At 35.6% G+C, this 18,969-nt stretch overlaps 1 protein-coding gene across 5 annotated transcripts in view; it reads right to left on the reverse strand.

Annotated features, from left to right (window-relative positions):
* Positions 1-18,969, reverse strand: part of ARFIP1 (ARF interacting protein 1) — a 111,303-nt gene that overhangs the window by 53,611 nt on the left and 38,723 nt on the right. For all 5 annotated transcript variants that reach the window (XM_006213165.4, XM_006213166.4, XM_031692646.2 and 2 more), the window contains one exon: positions 1,433-1,541. In XM_006213165.4, coding sequence (XP_006213227.1) covers positions 1,433-1,541 — 109 coding nt within the window. The remainder of the gene's footprint in view (positions 1-1,432; positions 1,542-18,969) is intronic.

The following is an 18,969-nucleotide window of genomic DNA, read 5'->3' on the forward strand; positions in this document are numbered from 1 at the left end:
GGGGAAAAAAAAAATGATGTCACTAGATAGGCCATTCATTTTACAGCCCAGAGTAGAAGGTATTATACCGGGTTATCTTAAATGCCTAGTTTCAGGATCTGTTTAGCAAAGAATACATTTCAAAATATAAATTGTTTTTGATTAAAGTACTGGCCATTGGTGTAATAAAAATATAGAATACCATCATCTGCAAGAGGGCTAAGGATTACAAAGGCATGGAGATATTTTTTTCATTTAGCGAAATTATAATGTAGTATTAAAATTGTTACACTTCACTGAACATCAACCACAGCTGTCACTTTTATAGCTCCATCAAGAAAACAATCCATTTTTGCATCTAATTGTGCACATGATTTTATTTTCACTTCACTTGTGTAAAATGAAAAAACACCTAAACAAGGTTATTATAGGCAAGAGCATTAAAAAAAAAGAGGTGTTTTTCTTTATATTAAAAGTAGACACACACATATATATATATATATATATATATGGAATGTGTGCAGAAAAGAGCTAAAATAGCAGGTCTAACTACTTATCCTTAAACAGACCAGCTTACAAAAAACTAGCCCTTGGTTGGCATCTGAGAACTTTAATTTTGGGTTGATTGCCTCCATTCCCAGAATGTCTAAGCCTCGCTCACTATGCTTCAATTGTATATACTAACCATGTGGTTTATGCTTTCCTTCTGGGAGTCTGGAATCTTGGTACACGCTAGGCAGAGGGTGCCTAAGTGAGCAGTTTCCAACAAAAATCCTGGGCATCAAGTCTCTAATGGCCTTCCCTGGTTAGCAACATTTCATATTTGTTATCACAACTCTGCAGGGAGAATTAGGTATGTTCCATGTGACTGTACTAGCAAAAGACCCGTGCAGGCTTATGCCTAGTTTTCCCAGATTTCTGCCTCAGGCATCCTTTGCCTTTGCTAACTGTACTAATCACAGCCTGGAGTATGACTACAGACTGAGTCCTGTGAGTCCTCTTGGCAAATTATTGAATCTGAGGGTGGTCATGGAGACCTCCTACACAGAAAGTATAGTAAGAAAAAGAAAAGTTTCATTGTCCTAATTGCTTTGAAATAGGAAATATGTATTTATACAAACCAATACTGGCTTATAGTTACAAATTTTGTGGTTACAGTTAAAATAATTTAAATCTGCATTCCTTATGTAATTTTTGAGTTTTTATTTCAGTATTTTAAAGTCAATTATTAATAACCAGCAAAATTATGAACAATTATCTATTTACATAAAGATGACTGCTAAAAAGAATTCCTAAATTATTTAAATTGAAGAGAAAAAGGATTATGTTTATAATCAGTGTTTTATCATGGCATTAAAGGGGTCAATTCTTGTATTTTATTAATAAAGGTAGCATTTAGTGAACTTCTCCCACCCTCCACACAAGCCATCTTTAAAAATAATGAGTTCCTTACCTTGAAATGCTCCTGCTTCAATAACTCCCTCTTTGGTACTGTCAAAGCCGTGAGATGTGATCTGGGTTTCTGAGAGACCAAGTCCAGCTGGTAATGAGCACTTCAAATCCTTAGCAGCATTTGAATAAAAAAGAAAATCTTGTAAAAACTCTCATATTCCATAACTTAATTGTTCAGCTTAATTGTGTCCTTTTAATAACACCTTTTACTATTTTTCTCTCTTCTATGTAGCATATCCTTATGCTGTCATGGCACTCTGTAATGATGTATAATCAGCAGCAAACTTAGCAAGATTTGCTATTAAGAGGTGTAGTGTATACCAAATACAAAATACTTTCATCATTTTAGAACTAAGCATCAGACAGATATTAAGATTCAATTTCAAATTTCTAATCTACTGATACACCAGGAAAATCATTTTAAAGAACAGAAGTAAGATGGCTAAAATGTCATGTCTAATATTAAAAAACTGATACCTAATATAATCATGATGAGCCTGGCTAATGTTCAGTATAAATAAATCATTAACTTGCAATATTAAATTTCCCTTTGATTTCAAGGCTAGTTAGGTAAACAGGGCTTCTCTCACTTCAAACAGGGTGAGGTAAAGGAAATTTTCTGCAACTTAGATTTACATTAAACATGGATGTTAGCCAACCTAATTGCAAGTTAGCTTGTAACTGTAATAAATGTAGTAATATCTGACATTCAGTCTTACAGTAACAGAAAAGAGAGGAAGCCAAAACACAGACTTCCAATTAGAAGTCTTCTTTCCTCTGGCTTAGGTATGAGGAATTACCCAATTTTCATAATCAGAGTCTATGAATAGATCCTATTGTTTTTTTACAACAATGACACGTTAGTGATGCATTAAAATATAAATGCCTTTGAAATCCTTTCTTAATACTCTATTCCACCACATATAATGTACAGTTATAATCTGAAAACTCAGAGTTAACATTTTGAGTTTTCCAATTTGCAAAGTCAAAACTTAAGAAATACAGTCTCTCATAACTGACAAGTGTTGAGAAGGGCTTTTCTTGAGAAGCTCATTCGTTTTGCCTAGGTAAATTACTTGATTGGTATGGTGGACCCTGAATTAATGACTAATGAAGTTAATTCTCATTTTACGTGATTTATCAAAGAGCATTTGACACAAGTGACTGTTCTCTCCTTATTACATTTTCAAACCCCAGCTTCAGGACACTCCTATCTTCCTCTTATGTCATTTGATATGTGCTATTGTCTCCTTTGCTGATTCCTCCTCATCTCCCCAACTTCCAAATCCTGGAGTGCCCAGGCTTCAGTCAGAGGATTTTCTCTCCTGTCCTCACGTCTTGGATGATCTTATTTATTTCTCCGGCTTTAAAAATCACCTATACATTGACAACTCCAAAATTCATGTCTTACCTGGGCCTCCTTCTATAGTAATATCTAATTACATATTTCACACTTGTTATTTCTACTTGGATATCACATAGGCATCTCAAACTTAGTATGTCCCAAACAGACTGATTCCACAGTAAATCCCCACTCTCAACAGACAGAACAAAATACTACTACCTATAGTTCCTACTCTTTTCAGTTAATGGCATCTCTACTACCAAAATATTACCAAAAAATCTTAGGAGTTACCTTTGACTCTTCTTCCTCTCTTACACCCACATACAAACCATCAGCAGCAGATCCTATTAGATTTACCCTCAAAATATATCCAGGATCAAAACAACTCTCACCACCTCCACTGCTTCCACCCCGGTCTAAGCCAGCATCATATTTCACCTGGATTATTCAAACTGCCTCTCAATTGTTTCCCTGTTTCTATCCGTGACACAGACCTCTAACTCCACACATCAATCAAAGTTATTCCCTAGACAAAACTCTCCAGTCTCACTAGAAGTAAAATCTAGACTATTAAATGTTCTTAAGGGATTATATGGTTTGACTTCATATCAAACACCATACAGACTAGAAAGTTGCTATAACAATAGGATTGCTTTTGTAGATACTGACAGGCATATGCAGAATAGATAAACAAGATTATACTGTATAGCACAGGGAAATATATACAAGATCTTGTGGTAGCTCACAGCAAAAAAAAATGTGACAATGAATATATGTATGTTCATGTATAACTGAAAAATTGTGCTCTACACTCGAAATTGACACATTGTAAAATGACTATAACTCAATAAAAAATGTTTAAAAAAATAGGATTGCTTTAAATTTAATGAGTTATCTGCTTATTCTTACTATGTTAAACTTTCTGGACAAAGAAAAAGATAAGGTACAATCCTTGCCTCCCTGGAGAGACAAGATATACGAACATTAATATAAAAGTTGAACTTGGTGCCAAAGTAAAGACAGTATCAGCAGCATTCAGAACAGGGACTAAATTCATGAGAACCAAACAGAAAAGGAGAAAGTAATGCTTGAGCTCTGGAACATAAAGCATTTACTCACTGAGTCAACATTTAATGAGCACCCAGGTCAAGAGAGCTACTGCTCTAGACACTACAGATACAGCAGTGCAGGAAACAGACCAAGTCTGCCCATTAGACTCACGGGAGGCGTGGGGAAAGGAGGAGACTGAGAGCGACTAACTGCATCACAGGTAATAGTAAGTGCTGTAACAAGCACAGCAGACCCTTGAACAACACAGGTTTGAACTGCGTCTCCTTATATGCTTTTTTTTAATAAATATGTTTGTACAGCAGTGCTACATGATCCCAGGTGGCTGATTCCTCCGATGCTGAATTGCAGATATGAAGGGCTGAAAGTAAAGTTATATGAAAATTCAACAGCAGGGAGGGTGCGTGCCTCAACCCATGGTTCAGGGGTAAACTGTAGTAAGTAGTAAGCTTGTTTGTTTAATGCAGGATAAAGAGGGATACAGAGTGACAGGCAAAGGGTGCTTCTTTAGATGGGATACTCAGGGAAGGTCACTCTGAAGAGGTAAAATGTGGGCAGAATTCTGAACAAAGTGAGGGAATGAGCCATGCGGCTAAGTAGGGAAACAACAACTTAAAATGTAAAATGATGTTCTAGTTCTTAATTGAATGGTAGACATATAGGTATTCACTGCACTGTGAATTCACTTCACTGAAATATAACTATGTACTTTTAAAGTACATAATTCAGTGGCTTTTGGTATATTTACAGTTATATAGCAATCACTACTATCTAATTATAGAACATCTTTATCACCCCAAAAACAAACTCTGCACCCATGAGAAGTCACTTTCCATTACTACCCTTCACCAGCCCCTGACAACTACTAATCTACTTTCTGTTTCTATGAATTTGCTTACTCTGGATAGTCATATAAATGGAATCATATACTATGTGTCTTACAGTATACTATTTTTAAGGTTCATTCATTCATATTGTAGCATATATCAGCAGTTCATTTCTTTTCATGGTAGAATACTATGCCATTGTTTATTTACAATTTGTTTATCCATTCATTAGCTGATAGCTATTTGGACTGTTTCCACTTTTTCACTATTACGAATCATGTTGCTATGGACATTATTGTATATGTTTTTGGCTAGGTCATATAGTAACTGTATGTTTAACTTTTTGAGGAATTGTCAGACTGTCTTCCAAAAGGGCTACACCATCTTACATTCCCAAAAGCAAAGTATGAGGGTTCCAGTTTCTCCACATCCTCATCAATACTTGTTAGTATCTGTCTTTTTGATAACAGCCATCCTAGCAGGTAGGAACTAGTATCTCACTGAAGTGTTGATATAGAGTTCCCTAATGACTAATGACGTTGAATATCTTTCCATATGCTTATTGACATTTGTGTATCTTCTTTGGAGAAACGTCTATTTCAATTTTCTGACCCATTTTTAAGTGGGTCATTTACCATTTTAATGTTGAGTTGTAAGAGAAAAATCACTTATCAGACATGATTTATAAATATTTTTTCCCATTCTGTCAACTGCCTTTTCACTTCCTTCATGGTGTTCTTTAAAACACAGAAGTTTTAAATTTTGACAAATTTATTTATTTTGTTGTTGTTCATGCTTCTGGTTTCATATCTAAGAAACTAAAGTGCCTAATCTGAGGTCATAAAGATTCACAACTATGATTTTCTTCTAAGAGTTTTATAGTTTTAGCTCTTACGTTTAAGTCTTTGCTCCATTTTGAGTTAATTTTAGAGTATGGTGTGAGGTCTGGGTTAAACTTCATTTTTTGCACATGGATATCCAGTTGTCCGAGCACCATTTGTTAAAGACTATTCTTTCGACATTGAAATATGTCTTGACAACCTTGTTGAACCTCAACTAACCATAAATATAAGGGTCTATTTCTGTACTCTCAATTCTGTTTCACTATCTGTATGTCTTCCTTATGCCAGCACCATACTGTGACTGTGTTGATTACTGTAGCTTTGTGGTAGGTTTTTTTTTTTTTTACATTTTTATTGATTCATAATCATTTTACAGTGTTGTGTCAAATTCCACTGTTCAGTACAATTTTTCAGTCATACATGGACATATACACACTGTCACATTTTTTTCTCTGTGATTTATCATAACATTTTGTGTATATTTCCCTGTGCTATACAGTGTAATCTTGTTTATCTGTTCTACAATTTTGAAATCCCAGTCTATCCCTTCCCACCCTCTACCCCGCCCCCCAGCCCGGTAACCACAAGTCTGTATTCTCTGTCCATGAGTCCATTTCTGTCCTGTATTTATGCTTTGTTTTTATTTGTTTGTTTGTTTCTGTTTTTTAGATTCCACATATGAGCGATCTCATATGGTATTTTTCTTTCTCTTTCTCGCTTACTTCACTTAGAATGACATTCTCTAGGAGCATCCATGTTGCTGCAAATGGCATTATGTTGTCAGTTTTTATGGCTGAGTAGTATTCCATTGTATAAATATACCACATCTTCTTTATCCAGTCACCTGTTGATGGACATTTAGGTTGTTTCCATGTTTTGGCTATTGTAAATAGTGCTGCTATGAACATTGGGGTGCAGGTGTCATCCTGAAGTAGATTTCCTTCTGGGTACAAGCCCAGGAGTGGGATTCCTGGGTCATATGGTAAGTCTATTCCTAGTTTTTTGAGGAATCTCCACACTATTTTCCATAGTGGCTGCACCAAACTGCATTCCCACCAGCAGTGTAGGAGGGTTCCCCTTTCTCCACAGCCTCTCCAGCATTTCTCATTTTTGGATTTTTGAATGACGGCCATTCTGACTGGTGTGAGGTGATACCTCATTGTAGTTTTGATTTGCATTTCTCTGATAATTAGTGATATTGAACATTTTTTCATGTGTTTTTTGATCATTTGTATGTCTTCCTTGGCGAATTGCTTGTTTAGGTCTTCTGCCCATTTTTGGATTGGGTTGTTTATTTTTTTCTTATTGAGTCGTATGAGCTGCTTATATATTTTGGAGATCAAGCCTTTGTCGGTTTCACTTGCAAAAATTTTCTCCCATTCCGTAGGTTTTCTTCTTGTTTTATCTCTGTGTGGTAGGTTTTGAAATTAGAAGTAGTGAGTCCTACAACTCTGTCCTTTTTGAAAACACTCTGGGTATTCTGCATCCTTTGCATTTACATATAATCAGTTAGTCAATTTCTACAAAAAAAAAGCTAGCTTGGATTTTAACAGAGATTGTGTTGAATCTGACTGATGTGAGGAGCACTGCCATCTAAACAAATTAAGTCTTCTGATCCATGAACATGAGATGTCCTTCCATTTATTTAGATCATCTTTAACTTCTTCCCACACGTTCTACAGTTTTTAGGGTACAAGATTAGCACATATTCCTGAGTATTTTCTTATTTTTGATGCTATTGTAAATGGAACTATTTTCTTAAATTTGTTTTCAGATTATTTACTCCTAGAGTAGAGAAATAAAATTGAACTTTGCATATTGCTCTTATATCCTACAACTATGCTGAACTTATTAGTTTTAATAGATTTTTTTGGTGTGTGGATTCTTTAGGATTTTCTATATACAAGGTCACGTTGCCCACAAACAGAGATAGTTTTACCTCTTCCTTTCCAATCTGTATGTCTTTTATATGTATTCTTATTTTTTATACCTTATATATGTTATCAACACTCTTTTATATCCAGTATTTGATAAAAGCTTTTTTGAAAAAAAAGAGTAGTGGTAAAACCAATGTACACTTAACATCTAGAGTTTTTCATTAGCAAGACCAAAAAGACCAAAAGCAAACTCTTTGTTAGATAATCAATGGAGATTATCCAATCCAATCCAAACAAAATTTAATAAACATAAAGTAACACCACAACAACATAATAACATACAAACAAGCTGCAAAGATTTATTCTTGCTTTCTTTACCTTAATTAGAGTCCCTCATGAAATCACCTCTTAAATTCTGTACGGCATACTTTAAAAATGTTAATCAATAGCAACGACTCTCAAATCACTTTTTAAAGTTTGTGACAGTCTCATCAAGTATCAGCTATTACTAGAAACATGAAAGACCTGGAAAGGTAATTCAGATGACCTCATCTGAATATTAGCTTTCTTATCTAGTTGGCTATGTGATCCTGGGCAAGTACTTAAAAACTTTCTTGGCCCCTGTTAGCTCAGCTGTAAAAAGAGGCTAAAATTACTCCAGAGTATTATGAAAATTAGATGAGGTAATATGGGCAAGGTACCCTGTACATATTTCTAGGCACTCACTTAACATTAGCTATCCCTCTCCCCTATTACAATCATCTTTACAACTAATTAGTGCTATTACTATTAATTAGAATAGTAAACGTTTCTCGAGCACTTACTATGTGCCAGGATTGTTCAAAGCACTTCATGTACAGGCAGTCCTCACCTTGCATGACAATGCAAGATCAAGACTGTAAAAACGACCAAGCACGTGGAAACCACGCAGACTGATTAATGGGAACAAGTGATTATTCCATGACTTCTAAAACTTCTCGTCAAAATGTAAAAACCCTTTCCTTGTTTATGTTGTTGAGCTGGGCTCACTAAGTTTTTCTGGCTCAAATCTAGAGTCTCTCAAACAGCGGCAGTGTCAACAAGCTTATGGTCAGCTATTTCTTCTACCACTTCATTTAGGTTTGACTTGAACTTCACTTCTTCCATTGTTACCACTTTTCATTTCTTTGCTGCACTTTTATCTTTGTTCACCCATTCCCTTTTGATTATCCATTTCTGGAAAACGTCTCATGAATTTATGACAGGAGACAAGGTGGTAACACAACCACATGATTTGCTGTCTGTGTGTGAAATGAATAACAGATACACAGTGACCAACTGCCAAGAGACTTTGGAAGAAATGACATGATTAGTCAATAATCACGATATGCATCTGTTACTTACATGTTGATTTACGGACTTGAGTGTTAGCAGGGAAGTTTGTACTTTATATAATTACAGTTCACACACTGTGGTGACAGAAATTTGAGCTGTGTTATTGGAGACAGGTATTCTTCAATTAAACTACGGTAACTGAAATTAATGCATTTTGCAACTATACAGAGCAGGAACTGCCTTGTATCATCTCATTTAATCTTGACAATAATAGTTTAATTGGTATTTTCACTACTCTTTTACAGATGAGAAAACTGGAACACTGAAACATGGCACTTAGTTACCAAGCTTCAAGAAACAAAACTAACTGTAATGTAAATAGCTACAAGCAACTTATTAGTCTTAGAATTTATTTTGGTTAGTATGTGTACTAAAAAAATTATTTAAAAAATACCTTTTAAAAATCATTATTTCAGAATCTGCTGAAGTTTAAACACACACTAATGCAAATACATTCTCATTTTGTGATTTTCAACTAGTTTAAAACATGAGTAACTTTCTTTCCATTTCACTCACTTCCTAACATCACTTACAACCTTTTGTCACAATATCCTTTTCATCTGAGTATTGTTTTGGAGAACACTTAGAATTAAAAAGAAAATTCTTTACATCCAGTTTTATTTACTTATTTCTACCAAATCTCTGAGTCTGTTCATTTGGTTGAATAAATGATCTTTACCTTTCCAGTTTATTTTTTTAATACACTAATACATTAAATCAAATGGTTTCCAGTTTTAAATATTAGTGATCCTTTTATTCATATTTACATTAAAACCAGATAATGTTTTCTCTCTGAAAGACAAATACACCACTTATAAAATAAATAATGTCAAACCACCAAAATACTTCTTAAACTTTGCAAGTTTGGTCATTAAGGTCAATTATTTATAGAGTGATTTCCCTGGTTATTGCTTTGTTCAAGTCTTGAGAGCTTTTTAGCTCTCCTTAAGATAAAAAGTATCAAAGACATCTCTCAAAATGAGGGATTAAAAAGCCACAGACATACACGTGACAGAGAGGTTCAGAAGAGTCGTGTTTGCTGTGCTCTTAGAACTTAGCTGAAAGAACATTATTCATTTTGAATCATCTGTCCTGCCACAAAATATTGTGTAAATTCCCAGAAAAGAGATCCAGTAGTAGTAGCTGGGGAGACGGGAGCGAGTACCAGGTTAAATAGTAAATATGGTGGACGTGTCTCATTACCTAAGCTTTTAAGAAGTTAAAAGGTGCTCCCATGATGTCATGCACAGCCTCTGGAAGAAACAACTTCTAGCCGTCTGAGGATGTTACGTTTCACTCAGACCCCTCAGTGGTCTCCCAAGGATCCTCTACTCAACAAACAAAAGTGCTTCCAGAAAAAAACCTCATGTCCTTTACATAAAACAGCTGTAAAATCTGAAAAGCACTAAGGCCTTCTTTGCCTAAACTTTTACTAATAGAAGGAGCCTAACCAAAAGTGGTACAAATAGGTCTATTCAGATTCTGAACAGAATTATCATTTTGATAGTGGTCTGGCAGCTAAGTTGCTGCAACACAAAAGGACACGGGCTAGGAGAGAGGAATGCATGACTTGTGAGAAAACACTCAGTATTTTATGAGCTTGTTGACTGTTTTTTGTAAAATACACATTCTCTAAATAATATAATTTGGCCTCATAATTCACAGAAATCTAAAATGTGTCTTTACATAACCCTCATGAATTTTTAAAGTGTCTGTTACAAGGTTGTGCTTAGCTTAGTAACTTTTACAATATCTGCTACTGCACTTGCGCCTATAGTTTCCAGAATGTATTTCAGAGACAATGAGCCCATTTATAACCAACAACATAAAATCCCTAATTTGCATTTTTATGTCGCTGACATTCGCCTCAACGTTTAAGACTCTGCAAAGTTGTGCTTCACAATTGTACAATAAAATGGAATAAACCTATAGTTAACTTTCTATTCAAGCTACTAGGATAATGCTGGAGTATTTAATAGTTTTAAAAATAAATCTTCAAACAATTAAAATGAAACAAAATATAATGCTTTTGGCGAAAAAGTTTCATGTATAGTTTAACTCCTTTTCAAAGGATACAAAATAATACTTATAGTTACAGCTTTGTAGGCTGTGAAGGGGTGCTCATTTTCAACCAAAATAACTTGCCTCCATTTACATATTTTAACAGAGGTAAAAAAAGAATGAGGTGAAATGTGTAACTTTATAATTTAGCATGGTAATCTAATCTATTTTTGAACTAAAGTTGGTGCAATATCAATACTTAAATGTTCAGCAAATTTGCTTTAAAATACACACCCTTAATAAGATGCACAACACTTTCATTTGTAAGCAGAACTAGAGTTTTATTAATGAATTCTCTTTTACTCAGGGAGGGGAGGAGAAATCTTAAAACAGCAGTGATTCCCAAAGTTCGCATTGTAACCACAAACAATCTGTCAGGATTCCCCAAGTATTCTATAAATTACACGAACTCTCTTCTCTCTAGTTTCCTTACACTACATTCTCCCAGTTTCCTACCTATCTACATTTTAAAAAATGGCTTGGTGTTCTTTATTGGCTCTAGCTTCTCTACAAGAGCAAAGTCCGAAGTCTTCCTTCCCTTCTTCCCTTGGTGACCCAAATGACTAGTCTCCCTCTCTAGTCATATCGGCCCTGAAATGCATTCTTTCAACAGGAGGCAGAGACAAATTTCTAAATGCAAATCTGATGAGACATTTCAATTTTTATGACATTTAGCGGCCCTCCATTGCCTTCTAGGTAAAGTCCAAACTCCTCCACATATTTTTGAGGTTTTGCAGGATCTCATCCCTATTTCTCCAGTCTCCTTTCTCACACATCTGCCCACACATTCTCCACTCCAACAATAGTGAATTTTCAACTCTATGGTCTTCCCACAGGTGGGAACATTCTCTGCCCTTCCTCATCTGGCTAGCTCATCCTTCCGATTCAGTGTGGAGAGCAACTCCTCAGGGAATCATTCCATACTCCTCCCACCTACTCCCAGACCACCCTATACCTGGCCCAGCATACCGCTTCTCACACGGTATTAACACTGTCTATACGCTCTTCTGCTGCAGACTGGAAGCTCCCTAAGACCATTTAACCTGCTCCTCTCTGGCAGACCTAGCATCTAGCCGATATAATATGAATACTAAGTTTTCTCAATTTCAACACCTTATCTCATTTTTCAAAATGGATAAAACCTCCCAAAGCATTTACCTCATATACTTTTTAAAGAAACAAACTGAAAATATTGTTAAATGTTCTATGAATTTTGGTAGTTTAAAACACCCCTTTGTTGTTTTTAAGTTAGCTGCTTCTAAGGAATATCTGCCAGAAGCAAAGCTGTTGTTCGAGCAGATCTCCACATTCCCAGTTTGACTGTAAACATATTGCAACATCCTTAACCTCCTCGCGGTGGCCTCTCTGCCAGTCTACAATTATCCTGAGTCAAAGCTGATTATTCTCCCACATTCTGTTTATCAAGTGGGTAGAGGGAAGGTCAGCAATTTCTCAGCTCTCCACTTCTAAACTACCCGTTCTCAAACTTGAGTTTGGGTAAGAACCACCTGAGAAACCTACTGAACAGGCAGATTCTTCTCAGCTGCCTGTTGTAACTTTCAGTAAGCTGGAGCATGGAGCCCAGGAGTTAATTTCTAACAAGTAAGCGAGGTGATTCTGATGCAGGTGTCCTCTGTCCTCTGTGTACACCTGGAGGAACCTGCAATTCAGAACTGCTTTTGGTCCTGCAGTGCTGACTCCCAACCCCATTTCTTTGCGGGCCACCCCACCGCACTGCCCTCTTCCCCACCTTAACACCGTCACCTGCCTTCTTTCCAGTCAGTCCCAAATTACTGAGGGCGCTGTATCCAGGTCTTCTGCTCTGTCCCCAACTCTTACCATGACCCTCAGTGTTCCCAACCCTTTGCCTGCCACTGGGTCCACCTCAGGGATTGATTCTATGTTCAGTTTACAGTTCCTTCGAGTAGTATATAAGGTGTCTAAGCTGAGATTTCACGGCTCATCAAAGACACAGACTACTAATGGCACAGTATGTAGTATGCTGTTTTATTTTATTTTTTAATACAAATAGCAAAATACTTAAACTAAAACAAGAACTATTGCATGAGCCTGCCTACCTATGCTGATGCAGATTGATGGGTTATAGTAAAACAATGTGTAAAGACGTATGATTTTTCCCCCCTCAGTATACTTGTAGGAAGCCTTAATTTGGTAGTTTGATTCAGATTTGATCGTTTGTATTTGGACAAGGGGCCAAAAAAATGCGAGGGCAGATAAAAGATACATTCAAGTAACACAGTACATCCCAACCCACAAGTTAGTGTCAGATTTCATTAACTTCTTCAACTCTAATGCCTTTCACCTTTCTTGCCCAATTCTACTTAAGTAACTAGAATTCCCATGGCCACTCTTTGGACCTTATCATTGCTCAGAAAGTAATACTTTTAGAAAAATTTTAATTCTAGTGATTCACTTTAAGATCACAATCTCCTTGCATATCTGTAACTTCACTTGATCAAGATAGCAAACCTCCTGACTTATTCTCTGTTTTATGTTCTATTTTCTTTATTTTATCAACACACATACACACACACACAATCTCAAACTCAATCTCATTTCTCTCTCTCTCCCCCCACCTCCCTCTCATTCATTCAACAAACATTTAATACCTTACAGTATCATTACCTTCTGGCAGTTTACTGCCTACTCTTTTGGCCTCACTCCAACTCCTGCATTCAGACTAAGGTCTAGATTCTAACTAGTACTGAAGTTTGATAAGAATGAAATCATGTACAAACTTGCATCAAGGAAATGCTGAATTCACTCAAAGACTATCACTGTGGAAATACTAGTATGTAACTACACCTAAAAAAATTTCTCCTAGATATAAAAAAAAAACTTATCCATGATTGCATTTGTTTATAAATAAAGGCACAATCTACAAATTATAATTAAGATACATATGGCTTCAGTCTTTCATTAGAATTATATTTATTCACAATTTCAACAGGAATCCCAATCCAGAGTTAATTTAATAGATGTATACATAATACACATATTTTAAAACTTAATTTGTGGTAATAGTACTAAGAATATATTCTATACTTGGAAAGTAATTACTAAAATGAATCAGATTTTGCATGGATTAAACAACCCTTGAAAAACATTTGCCATACCTTTAAAAGGGTCCAAGACATACATTTGGTAAAAACTGGCCATAAGAAAAAGTTCCCATGAAATCAATGCTGCCACTGTCTGAACTACTAAATTTTTCAGATATGAATAATGCAGAAACATTACACTGTATCACCATACAGTATGCGGAAAAACCATGATCACATGGTATCCAAATTCTAGGGCAGGATGACTGAAGTAGAAAATGTCAAATTTAAATCCTTACACTGAAATCCATTCTTTCACTGAACAGCTCTACTGTAAACCATAAACTGTACAGTGTGCACACACTCTCTGCCCTCAATGTGATTCTAATCTCTCGGGAAAAGCAGATAAGGACAGTTACATCATTAAGGTGAGAGAAAGAAACATGTCCCACACAATGTTCTTACAATTTCTATTCTTATATTCTTTCCCAAGCCTTCCTTAGACTGCTAAAGTAGGTTATTCAGACTGATGAGTACAGGGGAATTGAGAAACTATTTAGTTTAACAAAATCATTAAAGAATAAAAGAAAAATAACAACAAAAATGTCCAAAACAATAAAACTTCCAACAACCAACAAATACAACAAAGATGACTGTGATGCACGTTGGGAAATTAAGAACAAAAGATGTATCAAGTCTCAGAGTACAGTATCTCTTCCCTGTTGTTCCTCAGCACTCTGGAAACCTTGTTTCTAGTCCTGATTCTAACATCTATTCACTCATTCAACAAACATTTAATGAAGGCCCCAATTATCTATTCTGTGCCAGCACTGCTGCCAAGCCCTGCAGATGAGGTAACGAATGAGCACTCTTGCCCGCACTGTGCTTACCATGAAAGCCTTTTGTACTGTTAGTTAACATGGGTAATTTTATCACAACCTCAGGGGCCCTTCCCTCAGGTGTGAAATAAAGTAGTGAGACTCACAGACCTTTAAGGTACTCCTACTGAACTAAAATCCTGTCACTTCACTCAACACTTGTAGACCAGGAGTATTTACGACACAGGGAACCTAAGGATCCACAGACAGAGTTTAAGGGATCCTAAACTCATTCAAACTGGACACAAGATTTGGTAGTTTTGTGTATATATGCCTTTTCCTAGAGAAAAGGTACATAGGTGGAAAAACCTAAATTGTGAATTTTAGCTTTGGGACTTCCACAGGGAAAGTTCTATTTTAGCTGTATCTATTACGATGATTTCTCTAAATCTGCCAAATATAACTTAATTCACAAGAAGCTTCAACCATATGGAGCTACTATGTGCTTCTTCACTTTAACTCATGGCATATATCGCACATTTCTAATCTAGTATTTTGACCAGCACTATAACAGAATAAACTATAAATAATATGCAGTTTACAAGTAAAAGTATTCTTTAGAGGTTAAACTTTACTACTCTTCAAAAAATAATAATTATTTTTTATTTAGAAGCAAAAGTATTTTTGCTGTAAAAACTGCAGTAAGTATTACTACCCTATCCTCTCAACATACAGCTGTTGCCCCTTATCTTAATAAAAAGAATAACAAACCTTGAAACATTAATATATGTTAAGCTGCTGTCAGGGAATTTCTAGGACAAGTTCTCTCATTACATTCTCTATTTCAATGTGAATTTTGACTTCGAAACTACCCAGGACCTCTCATAGTAGGACAGATTTAGAAGGGAAATCAAAAGAAAAATGAAGCATCAGCAATGAGACAGAAACAAGAACACACTCACTCACTCACAATTTCACTGCCTGGGCCATAGTGACACCAACTGGCCAGACAAGTAATGACAACTTAATTAGGCACCATCTTAATTTATACAAGACTACTGTTTTAAAGTGTATTCTGCAGTATGCATTAAATAAAAGTCATTACATGATTTTAAACATCAAATATGTATAAAAGGAAGATGTATGTTAATAAAATACTTCAGAAAACTCTGGTTATGGTCTAGTTTTGAATGAGACCTCTTTACTAGTCTATAAAATACAGTCTAATGCTAAGCAATACATTATTCACACTTTTTTCCCTATGAACTTTTATCTATAGTAAAATAGAAACATGGATTTGAGGTTAAATACAATTTCCCTTTCATTGCTAAGGAAAATAAAGGAGCATGCCAAAAACATAAGTAAGTACATGACTAATAGATCTTGCGTGTAATTTATTCAACAGTCAAAAGATGCTTTTGAAATCTTGTTTTCATTCATCGTAAAAGAAAACACATAGCCTTTTTTAAAAAAAAAGAATATTAAATATGTAAGAGACTCATGATGCATATATTTTTCATAAGAGCAGATATAAACAGAAACAATTTTTATGATGTTGAATTTCTTTAGGGAAATTAAGTGGGGTGTACTGGTTGAAGTGGATTATTGTTTCTAAGGAAACTTGCCCATTGGTAAAGTTCACATCCAATGAGAGGGGACCTCCAGGACAACCCCTTCTTTTTCCCTTCTCTACCTTCCCGTAGAAAATGAAAAAACATTAAAAGGTAATCTCCAAAAAGAGAATCAGATATTAAACAAGAAGTAAACTTACAAAGCTACAAGTTAACTGGCTTTGCATAAGCAAAAAAAACTCATACAGATATATTATGATTTAATTCACTTTACTCTAGTAAGACTTCATTCTAAAGTTAAAATTTGCAAGGATAAAGGAAAACTTTTTTCAGTGCTACTCAAAGGCAAATAAAGGTTCTTAACAAAAGACTCATAATAGATTTAAGGTATAAGGCAATCCTGAAGAACAAAGCTGGAGGAATTAACTACCAGGTATCAAGGCTGAAGCTAGTATCTGTTCCAGACTTAATTACTCTAATAAGTAAGTAGGTAAGATAGTTTGGTATTATTGCAAGGACAGACAAAAAGACAAAGAAATAAAACACAGAGCCCAGTAATAGACCCACATGTATATGATCACCTGATTAACAGCAAAGGGCCCCTGTGGAGAGTCTTTTCAATAAGGAAAATAAATGAACCTTGACCCCTACATCACGCCATACACAAAATTCAAGACTAACCTCCACGTGAGAATCAAAACAGTAAAATTTCTTAGAAGAAAACAGAGTATCTTCATGATACTGGAATAGGCCAATTTTCTTAGAAGGGTCACAAAAATTATACACTGAAAAATCGGATTTCAATAAAATTAACTTTTGCTGTCTAAAGATACCATTAATAGAAAACATCTGCAATACATACATTCAAACAAATGACTTGCACCTCAAATAGACAAAGAATTTCTACAAATGAATTAGAAAAGGGCATACACTCAAAAGAAAAATGGACAAAGGACTTGAACATGCACTTCATAAAAGATAATATCCAAGTGGTCAATAAGAATATGAAAATACGCTCAACATCATTAATCATCAGGGAGATGCATATTAAAACCACAAGGAGACACCATTATGATGCTTTTAGAATGGCTAAAATTAAAAAATATCACAGTATCAAAAATTGGTAATGATGTGGAACAACCACAACATTCATTCACTGCTGACAGGACTATCAACGGATTCAATCACTCTAGCAAACTAGTTGAGAGTATCTACCAAGGCCAAACGTCATGTACTGTGACCTGGCAATTCCACTCCAGGGTATATATCCAGCATAAACAGGTGACTGTGTGCACCAGAAGACCTGGACAAGCATGGTCACAGCAGCTTTATTAACAACAGCCACGAACGGGAAACCACCTAGGTATCCGTCAATTGAAGAATGGATACACAGATTGTGGTGTATTAACACAACAGAAAACGATGTTACAACAGAAAAGAATTAAATACTGCCAAAGTAACAATACGAATAAATTTCACAGATATGATATTGAATGAAAGCCAGTCAGAAAAGAGTACATACTGTATGATTCCATTTACATGCAGTCCAGGAAGAGTCAAAAGCAATCAATGGTGTCAGAATTATGGCAATAGTGATGACCCTGGAAGGGAGGGAGGCGTACTGCCTATAAGAGGGCAACAGGGAGCCAGGTAACATCCTGGAAAAGTTCTACATCTTGATATAGGCGGTGTTTCCATAGAGCTTTACACTTAACATTTGTGCTTTTTACTATGTAAAAGTATAAGCTATAGCTCAAAAAAAAAAAAAACAACAACAAGAAAAATGACAGGTTTAAGACGGTAGGTGAATCTCCAAAACAATGCAGCATTTTGTATGCAATGCATTTTTGTTAGACAAAGGTTTCCTTAGACTGTCTATTAAGTGCCTGATGGCAGGTATTTTTGTCATTTTTTGTTCACTAGGGTATCTCCAGTGCCTGGTACACAGCAGATCTCAAAAAATATTTGCGGAATAAATTTGCAAAAAGGAGCTGTTATCAAAAATGAGATGAAGCAATCACTAATTAAAATCCTGGTATAATGAGTTATTTGAATTAATAGAAATTTATAAAGTAACTGGTAGAGTCTAATGATGGTAACTTGAGTTTCTTTAATACGCAAGTGTGCCTTAGTGTTTTCAAATATCAGAAGACTAAAACCTGCTATGAAAATTTCCTTTGTGTGCTCAGAATTTAAGTCTCCTTCTTCTGTACGTCACTCTGTACTGGCCCCATGGGTGCTTAGAAATCAAGTTAAAACACTTGCAATTAAAACAAACACATCACAAGCTTGAAAATACATTTGTTTCTTCCAAAGGACTACTGAGGCAAAAATAAGTGAAACTCAGTGTAATTTTCTAAAATCAATTAAAATGATCTATCTAAAACAGTGGTTCTCAACCAGAGGCAAGTTTCTCCCTTCCCGCGGGGACACATTTGGCAATGTCTGAAGACAATGCTGCTTGTCACAACTGGAGGGTACGGTACTTCTGGCATCTACTAGGAAGGGGCCAGGCATTCTGCTAACCACCCTACACACATATGCCAACTCACCACAGAGGAGTCTGTGTGGCCCAAAATGTCGGTAACGCTGAGACTGAGAAATCCTGATCTAAACTATCACCTTCTGTTACACTAAAACACAGAATTTTATTCTTAAATATATGAAGTAAAACAAGTCCTATTTAAACTGTA

Source organism: Vicugna pacos, chromosome 2 (assembly GCF_048564905.1).
Source record: "Vicugna pacos chromosome 2, VicPac4, whole genome shotgun sequence".
In the NCBI taxonomy this organism is placed as follows: Eukaryota; Metazoa; Chordata; class Mammalia; order Artiodactyla; family Camelidae; genus Vicugna; species Vicugna pacos.